Consider the following 12,782-nt stretch of genomic DNA (forward strand, 5'->3'; position numbering starts at 1 on the left):
CTTGGCTTTGTGGCTCCACGCAGGCGACAGTCAGAGCTGCAGACATGTTGTTTTCAGGTTGTCTGTCTGTCCCATTCTCATGGACACAATATCTCAGTAACGCCTTGAAAGAATTCCTTCAAATCTTGTAAAAATGTTCACCGGGACATGAGGATGAACTGATTAGACCTCAGAAAACACTTTTTAGCCCTAACTCAAGACTTCACTCAGCAATTATCACAAAATTTCACTCAAATGGTTCATATTTTATATGACTCTGAATAAACAGGGATTCAATCCGAAGCTGTGGAGTGGAGGAGGCAGACAACCACGAGGAGGTGATTCTAGTTTTTCATTCAGAATCACTCATTGATAAAACCCTGCCCAGGTGTTTACACACAAAGCCATCTATCAGCTCAAAGGGCATAATCCCTCGGTTTTGTATTAGTCCTTCACTGGAACACATGCAGGAAGTGTTGAGTTTAAATTAAGCAATAACAAATCATTAGAAGCAAAGTAGAAGCCATGGAATTAATCAGTGACTGAAGACAGCCCTGTATGTTCATGCGATTGCAGTTCAATATGTCAGTCTATCATAAATGAGTCCCTCTGAATAAAATGCTGCTTTGTCAAGCTGACAAATCCAGGGTCAGAGAGACAATATTACAGATGTCTTGTACGGCGGTACAGAGAGATTGATGGAAGAGGAAGATCTAAGAGTACAGGCAGGTACAGTTGGTTTGGTTGTGACTTAAACGTGAGAATACAGTGTTTAACAGGAAGCCAGTGCAGCTGGAGGACAGGAGTTATATGTTCTATTGAAAGGGTTCAGGTGATGACTCTGAGTGTGTGAATGTCAAGAGCTGGGCTATGTGTTCAGCTACACTGACATTTAAAATGAACACAGAGGAAGTTTGAGGCAACTAAAGATGGTCTCCTTAACCTCACTGCCAGACATATACATAAACACAGGCCCACTGTGGACAGTCCTCAACAGATGTATAGAGTAAGAGCCGTGGCGTCTATTGACTGCAATGAGAAAAGCTGAGAGAGTAAACTTCCCACCATTTGCCATTTGACTGAATATGAAAAGTGTCATTGTTTGGGGTTTGAACTGGTCACTGGTGCGTTTGGATACATGATTACAATGAAGAACATTTTTATGGAGATGTTTATATGGAGATTGACTCATTTCTTTTCTTCTTAGTTTATTCAATAGTTATTAATGAATCAGTGTTACTCTAGTCTTACTGTAGTCACATGACTGGTCTGAAGCAAGAGACACTCAGAAATATAGGTATGGAATTTTTCACATTAATGTTGTTAGTGTTATTAGCACAATTTATCAGTAGTATAAGGGCTACAATATGAAAAGCACAGATTCTGTCCTTGAAGTCTAGACTGAGGTTTGAACAGGCTCCTCATCAGGACCATATACAAACTGACAGGCTTAGGAACTTATCTGTAAATGAATGTGGGTGTCTCGAACCTCTGCTGCTGGATGGAGACAAAGGGTTGATATGGTGGTGATATGTTTACACTGATGATATTATGCTGACCAAATGATAGTGTTTCTCTTTTCTGCTAATGAAATTCACAGTATTATTACATAACACAGTATATAGTATTAACATAGCTACACCAGGAGCACTAAGAGTGTGTGTGTGTGTGTGTGTGTGTGTAATGTACTGTCTTCCAGAAACATGCGTCTGAGAGCACATCCAGCTTTGAACAGAGGCTTCAGGTGATGCTACACAGAATGGGCGTGGCCAAAACTCCCCCTGCTGACACCAAGACGAGCCAGGTAGGATGAGTGTGGGTTGTAGGCTGTGTTGGTTTGCTATTAGACAAGTTTGCTTTTTTTCTTACATACAGATCATTCAAAAAGTTGCTTGTGTTTATTTTCATCACCTGAAATCATCTTATAACATGGAAGCAGAGTCAAAAATCCCAAACACTGGTGGTGCAGCTCTGTGGCGTCACCCTCTGCTCACGTGTAAGCGCTGGAGGCGTCTTCTTTACTTTGAATGGGGTGATGTCACGCGTTGCCAAATTGCATTGTGGTTCCTTTGCTTTGCGTTGCAGTAGAAGTTGAGAAAAGTTCAACCTTTAAATCCAATTAAATTACATTTTATTTGTACAGCGCCAAATCAAAACAAACATTATGTCAAGCCACTTTACAGGGTGAAGTCACGACCTTACAGTATAATAGAGAGAAACCAACAGTTCCACCATGAGCAGCATGGGGCGACAGTGGAGAGAAAAACCTCCGACAGAACCAGACTCAGGGTGGGCGGCCGTCTGCCTCGACCGGTGGGGTTCAAGAGGCAGCGCAGGCACCAGCCAATCAGATCACGTTTCTGCAGGTCCAGCCTGGGGTTCAATATCAGCATGGAGGAGAGGTTGATTACTCTGGTGGGGAATCACCCTGTTCTCTATTATCACAGTTTATATACGCACCGGGACACAAACCGGAGAAATCTCATGGCACATTATTGCACAAAATAGCTTTTCTCGAGCCAGCTATGTTGTGTGATTGTTGTGTGATTGTTGTGTGATTGTTGTGTGATTGTTGTGTGACGATCGCACCAGCACCAAGACTCAAACATGCCCAACGTCACCCCCATATGGAGCTTGATTTCTCACCTGAAGAGCCAATCTCCAGAGCTATGGCTCGTCAGGTGAAATCTCTTTAACCATTGTCTTTGTAATAACACAACCTTGGGTCATGGGTCTTTATATTTCTTGACTATCATAAGTTGTCTCTCCTCATCTGTTGTGCACACACAACAGCAACAGCAAGAGGTGAGGAGAGGGAGGTGGAGCTGCTACAGAAGCTATGGGGTACAAAACAGTGTTTCCCTGGGAAACGTGTATTTTCAGGGGCAGCAAGGATGGAAATCGAGCGGTGGTGTGAAGTGTTGAGGAGATCCCTGCGTGATCCCTGTGTGAGGGTTGTACATGGAAAAAAATTAAGGGCAGCTGTTTTGATGCACGCCTTTCAGCATTGGTGTGTTATGAACTTAAGCATCACCAAGACAATTAAATGATTTTTAAGGATGTGATGTGATGTGATGTGATGTGATGTGATGTGATGTGATGTGATGTGATGTGATGTGATGTGATGTGATGTGATGTGATGTGATGTGATGTGATGTGATGTGATGTGATGTGATGTGTTTCCTAGTGTTGATGTGTAAAACTGACATGTTATGAGGGTGTTAGACCAGTTCACAGTGATTTCAGGTGGTGTACATTTAACATCAGGGGTAGCAATGTAATGTACACACATTATGTTATGGTGCTGCACACTGACCTGAGACTGACCCTTCAGCACACTGTATGTTGTGGGTGAAATTGATATGTGTCATACCAAAGACATTTGATCGATGTCATGTTCAGTGATTAGTTTGGTTGAATGATAACTTGGTTTCCAGCTGAGGCAGCTGGGCTGGTGTCGTTTTCACCTCGTGAGTCTGTGTGTGTGTGTCATCTTGGCAAAGTGCGGTCCTGGAGACACCGACTGTGGCAGGAACTATCACAGAGGAGGTTCTGAGGACTTTGGCAGGTGTTTATGTCTGTGGACAGATTGTCCCCACGATATCGTCACAGCTGTGAAAGATACAGTCAGGAAACTTTACGCATGTGTAGATGAGCTCAAAATGAAGGCTGAGTTTGAAGAAGGGTGCGGTCTGACCCATAACTACTGAGTACTCATGTAACAATATAGTAATAATGTAGAATAACTACTGCTGTTTTCTGTAAACATCCCTCACAGATGAGTTCAGAAGATCAGTGTGTGTGTTTTCTGAGTCAAGAGATGTAATGTGGTAATTTCTTCAGACTTGTAAGTAGATACTAGATACTAGATCAGTCTTTACATGAGTGCTACAGCAACACGATACAACAGTTCTGCCTGTGACTGCTTCATCAGGTAGTGTAGAGCTTTTTGTGCTGTTACCAGTATTGTGCTAGTTTAACACTGTCCAATGTGTTTGTTGTAGAATAAAGATGAGGAGCTGAGAAAGGCCAACTCTGAAGGTAAGTGTGTGTGTGTGTGTTTTTGTATATGAGATTTCCATCATTTTATATCCCTCTCCACAACCCAATAATTAACGTGTGTTTTGCATCTTACAAATGAAATGAGCCATTCACAAATACATGGGTGTTGCATGCTCTCCCAAAATCAAGGTGACGTGTGGTGATGAAGAGGCACACATGTTGTGTCCGGTCAGAGTAATGTGAGCAACTCTGAAAGTGACTGGCTGAATCTAAATTTGAATAAGTTCACTGCAAAAATAAAACTGCAGATATAAGTGCAAGTTATTCCATGGTCCAACTGGTCTAACTGGCCCTGTATCGTGTGATCAAACAAGATACTGTTACAATGATGGAAGATAAAATTCCTTCAGTTTTGTCCTTCTAGTCTGGGGTCATCATCACCAACATTTGCTCAGAGACCTTCCACTTCCAACCGTGTCACACTCTTCATATTGTATTCAGTACATGTGCAGCTTGGATGAAAGCTGAACCACTGTTTCTGTCCCTCAGGTGCTATCCTGGACAAACCTGAACCACCTCCCACTTACATGAAGCCCAGAACCATGTCCACTTCATCAGGTATCAACGTTATCCACCACATTTCTAAATACAAATAATAAGAACGGTCTCATGTGATCCGTGGACAGTATCATCAATACTGAGAGGTTTAGGAGGGAAATCCATTGAAATTCTATTAGCATTAATTCATCTGTATCAACCTTTGTGGTTTCCAAAAAAGGTTGAATGACAGGAGAACATGAAGAATGCTTGTTAACGTGTTTCACATACAGTGTTATAATAAATAAACCACATCACTTCAGGATTCTAGGTTTTCATGTTTTTTTTAAGTGATTGTAATTTACAACACATCGTTGTTGTGGAAACAGTGAAAGTGTGATGCAGGAAAGACAGAATGACATCATCAGCTGTGTGATGCAGCAGTCTGTCTGTGTGTAGCCTCACAGGAAGGTCTCTTAGTCTACATCTGTCTGAACATCTGTCCGTACTGCATCACTCACAGTGTCTACTGGTCATTTACTGTCTCTTTTCAGCAGACCCAAGGCATCCTATCAGAGCGCTGGACCCCATCCGACCAGACCCTCCCCTCCAACCAAAGCCTGCCCTCCCAGAGCGCCCCATTGGCCCCCTGCCACCCAAACCTGCCATCGCAGCCAAGCCTCCCCTCCCCACCCCGGCTGCCCCTGCAGGGGGAGGAGCACGTCCATCCTCTGCTCCTCCTTCCAGCAGCTCAGCAGAGAGAGTCCAGCTCAGAGCACACACACACGATGGCCGGTCAGGAGAGGGTCTAGCACAGGTAACACAGCTGCTGGGACGACAGGCTTTACACCCACAGGCAACGCTATCACCTTTAATATTCACCTCTACAGTTTGTTCTCAAACAAGAACGTGACGGAGAAGAACATTTCAAAGAGCATGAATCAAGAATGTAATGTGAAAAAAATCAGGTAGAACCTTCTACTGTGTAACTGTAAACATAAGATACCGCCAGATGAAGATAGAAAGAAAGAAAGAAAGAAAGAAGGATTATATAGATAGATAGATAGATAGATAGATAGATAGATAGATAGATAGATAGATAGATAGATAGATAGATAGATAGATAGATAGATAGATAGATAGATAGATAGATGATATTTAGTTGAACAATTAAAGGGAACGCGTCTGTGGCTCAGGAGAAGATTTTTTTATAGTGCTGTATTTATGGACAGATGTCTCTGCCTCCACCTTCCTCACTGTGTGTGTGTGTGTGTTAAAGCTCCATACAGTATAAAGGTCTGTGTCCATGTGTAGTGTGATTATAGATCAGCTCTAGCTTCTATATTAATACTGTGAGAGTATCAAAGCCTCAGTCCCTAGAGAAGTGCACACAGCCTGTGTTCAGCAACTGAGCTTTAAAACCAGCCATCAGGACTTCTGGAACTTAGTGATGTCACAACAAAGCAGTCACCAAGTCCCGCTCACCTGGACCCACCATCCAACCTTGCAGGATTTGGTTTTTCTGAGTGTTTACCTGAAATCTGCTATATTTTTATTGGATCATGCAGAAAACAGTCAGACTGACCTGTTGTTGCTACGGCTCCAGAGAGAAGCCTGAGAGAGGAGATGTGAAACTTACACTGAGATGGTGTTTGGTTCTTAAAACCACAAATATATCTTCTTATGGATCAACACTTCAAATAAAACACAGGAAAAGAGGAAAATATGGAGGTTTAATATAAAGGCAACACATATAGAACTGGACCACCTCTCTTTTAATAGCAACATAGATTAATGACTGTAATCAAACGTCCTTGGTGACCTTTGATATGTGTGCAGCAGGATCATGCAGTAACACTGCTGCTGTAGCTGCTGTTTCAGGGTCGTTTCCAGTTGTGGGAGAAACGATAAATACTCAAATGTTCCCTCAAACGTTGTGTCATGAGATGATCAAGTATAATGACACATACTCAGCTGCCAATTGATTACTTCAGTGTTGATTCTAATATTTTCCCGCCACATTTATATCAATGAGGGCACGAAACACCTCTCACATGCAACTCAATGCAGTTCAACCGCAGCAAATCTAATGACTCTAATAGATCTAATAACAGTCAGTAACTTAATTTAGCAGTGTGTTTTCATTAAATATGAACTGGAGAGCTCATTAGGTTGTGAGGTTTCTACAGGGCACCAACAGACTCAATGAATGGTACTGAAAAGTCATCAAAAAGTAGTCAAATGGGGGCGTCGAGTGGCGCAGTGCGTTGAGCAGGCGCCCCATGTGTAGAGGCCACAGTCCTTCCTGCAGTCGGCCCCGGCTCGAATCCCGCATCGGACGCCCTTCACTGCATGTCATTCCCCCTCTCTGCCTCCCCATTTCCTGTCTCTCTCTACTCTGCTGTCATAAAGGCATAAAAAGCCCCAAAAATATACTTAAATTTTTTTTTAAAAAAAGTAATCAAATGTAATAACTTAAATTACTTTGATCAAATAAGTAAAACGATTGCAGTGCTTATTACATTTTAAACATGGTCATCAGGGATCTTGTTGGAGTGTGCTTGGTGTGTGTGATTACTGTATTTGTTGTATATAGTTATAGCTGGCTGTGCAACAAATTGCCCCTTGGGGATAATAAAGATTACCATGAGCCTTGAATCTTGAACCTATTACATTTCAAAAGTAACTTTCCCAACACTGTTCATGACATAGCAGCACCTTCTGATCTTCATCCCTAGAATGGAAGCCAGGAGGGTCCTCAGGGTGCAGCTTCAGCTCCATCCCCCAGGAAAGAGCTGCTTCCTCCAGTCCCATCTCCACGGAGAGGTCCCAGTGCACAGGATCGCTCTGAGAAAGCACAATCAGTGACGGACGGTGCGTCTGACTCATCTCATTCTGATCAAATAATTCATCCAGATTAGGTTTGGCTGGTAGATTATTCAAAGATTTTGAGCTTTTATGTGAAATCAGGTGTGGGCCAGTATGATGTGGTTATATATGGGGATGGGAGGGGGAGGGGTTGAGTGAGGCAGCTGAGTAACTAATTTAACATATCTGGGGCATTATCACCCACATGTAACATGGCATTCATCAAAGTCACTTGTGAGTCACATGGGCACCGGGTGATAGTTACGAGTCTCTGAGCTGAGCAGGTGTGAAAGACTGTGAAGCCACTAAGGAGGAGACGACACTGTAAAAACAACAGATAACATTTAAATGTGCATTTACATTTTATTATTTGTAATAATGTTATAATATGAGCTGAAAAATATAGAATTTCAGGGTTGCTTTCTTCTGTCTGTCTCTCTTGTTCACTGTCTGTCAGTTTGTTCAGTAGATACATTTATAAATACTGAAAGTGACTTAGTAGATTTAAAAAGTCACACCTTTGTGTTTAAATTTAAAATTCAAGTTGGTACATTTAAAATGTTAAAATTTAAATTGATTTAAAGCCCTGTGTGTGCGTGTGTGTGTGTGTGTGTGTGTGTGTGTGTGTGCGTGTGTGTTTGCGTGTGTGTGCATTGGCATACAGAGAGTCTTCCAAAGCCACGCCAACACATGAAGCCCCTCCCACAGCGCAGAGCCGTGTCGGTCCATGAGGACGCTCTGGCCATGACGCAGGGTGAGGCTTTGATATTAAATAACTTCATACTGCTAACAATAAAGTATATAAACAGTGAGGGATATGAAAACAACGCAAGAGTGAGTCAGTTAAACCACAGGTCTGTGAAAGGTTAATGATGTCATCATGACATCCCTCAGGAGCAGGAAGAGGCAGTGTTGCTGCATCACAGCTGGGCAAACCTGAGATACACGATGCTGTTGGAGCACACACACTAAACAGTGACTCCCAACCTTAAGTGAAGCAGCATCTACATGTAGTTTCATATGTGAACAGGTCAGCCAAAGAGTGATGGTTTCCCTCATTTTTGTAGAGAAGATGAATATTTTTACATCACCTAGATCCAGTGATTCAGTAAATGACAAGAGAAAACTGCAAATATCAGAGGAACATCTGAAAAATAAATATAAAGTTTTTTATTTTATCTGCTTTCTACAGAAGATGAAGAACTTTTTTTTAGAATAGTAGTATACATCATAGTTTATCTCAGAATTCAGAGTTCTAAAAAAAAAAAGTTTTTTTTCCCATGTGGCCCTAATCCTCCTCTGTAGCTTTCCTATGGTGTTAAACAACAAATCCTCACATTTATACTGCAGCCTGTTGGAGAGGCCAGAGGCCTAAAAGGTGAAAACAGCTGAAACCAAACAGAAAAGGTTCTGTACTGTCACACCTGCTCCTGTTGTAAGATTACCTCTGTGTCTGTCTCCACCCCTCTCAGAGCTGAAGGCAGTGTTACAGAGGTCGCCCATCCGTTTCAGGGGCAACAGAGGAGACCTGCCCACCTGCACTGAAGATCCATCTAGTGGGGAGGAAGCACAAAGAGCTCAGGAAGGTGAGCGAGGTCTTCATCAGTCATGTTCACAGCCTCCTTTCAATCTTTCTTACTCTTTGTTACTTTGTTTTTTCTTTTCTTTGGCATCCATCTCTCCGCATGTCCTTCATCCACCCAGCCTGTGACACAGGGAGACAGGCAGCTGAAGAGATGAAGGAGTCAAAGCACCCCCCTCCAGGAGAAGAAGAAGCCCCAGGCTTAGGGTGCCCCCCCTGTAAAGCTCAGGCTCAACAAGCAGCATCAGCCCCCCGACTCTTCAGTCCAGCTGCAGCCCTCAACAAAGTTCTAGAGAGGCCTCCAGCACTAACCCAGCCTCCTGTAACCCCCACATCTCAGAAGAGGAGCCCCAGCACAGCCCCAGAATTGGCCCCAACTCTAGAAAAACTGCTAGTGTGCCCCCCACCCCAAGACAAGACCCCCAGCACAACCCCAGCTGCATCAGAGTCCCAAGACAACCCCCAAGTAAGTCCTCTGTCCCATAAGAAGAAGAGCCCCGGCACAGTGGCTCTAAGAATCAGCACACAGGAGAGGAGACAGGCAGCCTCTCAACAGCACATGACAGAAGCAGAGCCAGCAGACCAAAGAACTGAGCCCCCTCTGTCTGAATAACACACACACACACACACACACACACACACACACACACACACACACACTGACTTACCTGAGGAGAAAAGACACACCTGGAGGGAGAGGAGGGAGGGGTCTGTGACATTGTTGAGATCAGGAAGTGGGAGGGTGCAGGAGGTCTGAGAGCAGCCTCCTGTGGAAAACAGCTGTTGCGTGTGTTTTCTTTCCGAGGCAGAGAGATGAATATTATTTATTACACGCGGTTGGTGCTTATTTATATGGATAGCTTACAGCTGACAGACTGCACAAATGTCCAGTGGTCCAACAACAACATGCTCACAACAAGAGAAGTTTTGAATTTTCCAAGATGTGAACAATCTTCATCTGCCGACCTTCACTTGTTTGAAGATTCACCTGAATTTATTTTGACTTTGTGAGTTGATTGGGAGCATCTGGTTTGGTTTGTGTGAGTCTTTGACAGCTGGCTGGTTTCTGCAGCCTGTGCTCGTTTACCCCAATCAACAAATATACAGACATTAGCTGTAGCTAGATAGCAACATACACACCAACCGTGAACCTTCAGAGTGTGTCTGTGTGTGTTGACAGCTCATCCTCTGACTGATGTCAATAAGGGACTTCATTCCATTATTTTTGCTCCAGACTCGCTGTTGTCTCATCTGCATATATACTGATATACAGACAGCTGCAGGATAAGCAGGGATTTTTTTTTTTTAAATTGATACTTTGAACTTGTTTAACTCTCAGGCCGACCACCGAGGGCCGAGCTGCATCCCCTTGCATTGAGTAATGTGCAACTGTGCCACCTCTAAAAGTCCCTTTGCTTTGTCTGGATGCGCCTTTAAGAGTCGGTGCGCCTGCATCAGACCAGTGAGTAAACTGATGAGAGCATCAGCCGGTGGAGGTGAAGTCTTTATTGTGTTCGTTCCACAAAATGATGGCACATTTAACAACACTTAAGTGTGTCGCTAATCGACGTGTTAGGTTTCAGCACATTGTGTCAAATCCACATTTACACCGCCTGCTGACAGAAACGTGAACATCATGGCAGGTTTATAAAGTCCATCATGTAGTTTATGTCTTTTCACTTTGCCTTCTTAACTGTTTTAAATTCCAGAATATAACCAGGTTTCAACTACACTGACACACATTGAAATGATTAATCTACATTAAGACACATTAAGCTCATTTGCTCCAGTTCATTTTTAATTGGGCATTTTTGGAAAATTTAAATTTAAATTTAAAATCTTTCTTGCATGATGTTTTAAATCCCATTTTTAATTCCCTCTTAACTTAGTCTGATATTCAGATTAAGTTACTGTTTTCTGACTGGTTTTTTATAGCTGTTTGGAGAGGGATTTATTTTTGCCCCAAACTCATCACTGTGACATCCATCCACTCAGTGTCCAGACCTGCTGTGTTAGCGTTAGTAAATATCAGTGCGGCTGTATCATCTGTTTTGCAACATGTCAGTGTCAATGATGTTCATTTAACTGCTTAATATTACTACTGAGGTTCAGCAGTTTACTCACAGTCTCTAACAGCTGCATTAAGTGGCATCACTGAGTACTGAGGTTTCACTGAGACAGACACACACTGTGTGAACCAGGCCCGGCTCTAGGCTCTAGGCTAAATAGAAAATATATTAGTAGACTAGAAAAATATACTGGATTAAGGCAGATGTCTTATTTTTGATATACCAGTCCATGTAAGAATAGATAATTAGATATAAATTAGATTGTCCTCCTATGGGTGGGTAGGGGGTGGGGGTTAAAATTAAATACATCATGGGCTTATATATAATTAAATTCGATTGCTTTCATTTCCTCAGTGAGAGTTCTGGATAGCTGCGAATGTGCTCAGGAAGACGTAACGCAAAGTAACGCAAAGTAACGTAAAGTAACGTAAAGTAACGTAAAGTAATGCAAAGTACCATAAAGCTCATGGTTTTATAGACACTGAGCTTTTAGTTCTCAAGTATAACTGTGCTGTAAGGCCTGTTGTACTGGCAGTGACTCCCTTTTCATACCACTCGCTCCATCTCTCTCTCTCTCTCTCCCTCTCTCTCTCTCTCTCTCCAGCTGTTTGGAGCTCAGATGAGACACAGTAGAAACAAACAATGAATTATTGGTGTTTATGGACCCGCTCCTTGGCTGCAGCCCTTCAAAACAGCGCACTGTGCGAGACGGTAGAACCACTGCAGGACCTCAGTAGTGCACAGTGACAGTGTCCTCACTGTCTCTGTGAACTCCTACCACCGAGGAAGAAAACAACAATATGCTTTGAATTTTATTTCCTCGTGAGTTAGAGTGGCCGAACAATAAATTCAAGGTTTTTCAAAACCATCAGGTAGAGCAGGAAAAGTACGTTGCTTTGAAGGAAAAGCCCTCAGTGCAGTCTGTTCATTTTAGGGCTGTCATTTCAATCCAATACATTTACAACAGTTCAGTGTCTGTGTCAGTTTCATTCACATTTGTCACCATATTTGTTTGGATTCTGCCTCTGGGATAAAATCACAAATCTCTGCAGAAGCACCAGACCTTTCAATCTCTCAGTAACATTTCTAAAGTGAAAAAGGTTTGGAGTTAAACTAAGATTAACAAGATTTTGTCTTAATCGGATGTTTATAGATTTTTTTTAGTGATACATCTCAGTTTTTTTTTCTCACCAATGCTGCTTCTATCACAGACGTGTAAAAACATTTATGATTCAAGAAATTAGCTTCATGTTCTGGTTATTTTATTATTTCAAATCCATTTCCCATTTCATGTCATCCTCGTGGGAACTCCATCCACTTTTTATTGCTATTGCCTTGTTAACATGAATTCAGGTTCAGTCCTTCCATTACACAAACACATATATGTTATCACTATATCCATCATATCACAGGAGGACCAGATAAGAGACCAATATATGATCAGATATTGTGTGAGATAACAACATGAGTGTATTCAGTCTCTCAAACTCTCAGGGTGGTGGTGAAGAGTGGTGTGTGTTTTGTGAGAACAGACCTCAGTTCAGCTCCCTCTGCTGTCAGCGACCTGAGCCTCCGTCTCACCCTGAGGTAGAGTTTATTTTCTACTGTCATGTTTATCTTTGCCTTGCACGCACAGAATATGTAAAAAAAACTACATAAAGCAAACAAAAACAAAGTTATGAACAGAGTGTAAATCCATACCTATACTTGTTAATAATTATTAAAAAGTTGATTGAGTTGTGTCA

The 12,782-nt window shown here is 42.4% G+C and overlaps 1 protein-coding gene across 3 annotated transcripts in view; it reads left to right on the plus strand.

Annotated features, from left to right (window-relative positions):
• carmil2 (capping protein regulator and myosin 1 linker 2) overlaps window positions 1-12,782 on the plus strand; it is a 67,898-nt gene extending 55,116 nt beyond the window's left edge. Inside the window, exons 34-42 of one of the 3 annotated variants that reach the window (XM_087171547.1) lie at window positions 1,679-1,783; window positions 3,984-4,020; window positions 4,531-4,599; window positions 5,073-5,335; window positions 7,257-7,392; window positions 8,051-8,140; window positions 8,859-8,972; window positions 9,091-9,434; window positions 11,642-12,782. In XM_087171547.1, coding sequence (XP_087027673.1) covers window positions 1,679-1,783; window positions 3,984-4,020; window positions 4,531-4,599; window positions 5,073-5,335; window positions 7,257-7,392; window positions 8,051-8,140; window positions 8,859-8,972; window positions 9,091-9,434; window positions 11,642-11,683 — 1,200 coding nt within the window. In that variant the 3' untranslated portion in view covers window positions 11,684-12,782. Of the gene's footprint in view, window positions 1-1,678; window positions 1,784-3,983; window positions 4,021-4,530; window positions 4,600-5,072; window positions 5,336-7,256; window positions 7,393-8,050; window positions 8,141-8,858; window positions 8,973-9,090 lie in introns of all 3 variants that reach the window. The other 2 variants (XM_087171546.1, XM_087171545.1) reach the window with 2 other exon arrangements.

The sequence above is a fragment of the Seriola lalandi genome, unplaced genomic scaffold (assembly GCF_002814215.2).
Source record: "Seriola lalandi dorsalis isolate HSWRI2012SDOR001 ecotype SW California unplaced genomic scaffold, Sedor1 jcf7180002055008, whole genome shotgun sequence".
In the NCBI taxonomy this organism is placed as follows: Eukaryota; Metazoa; Chordata; class Actinopteri; order Carangiformes; family Carangidae; genus Seriola; species Seriola lalandi.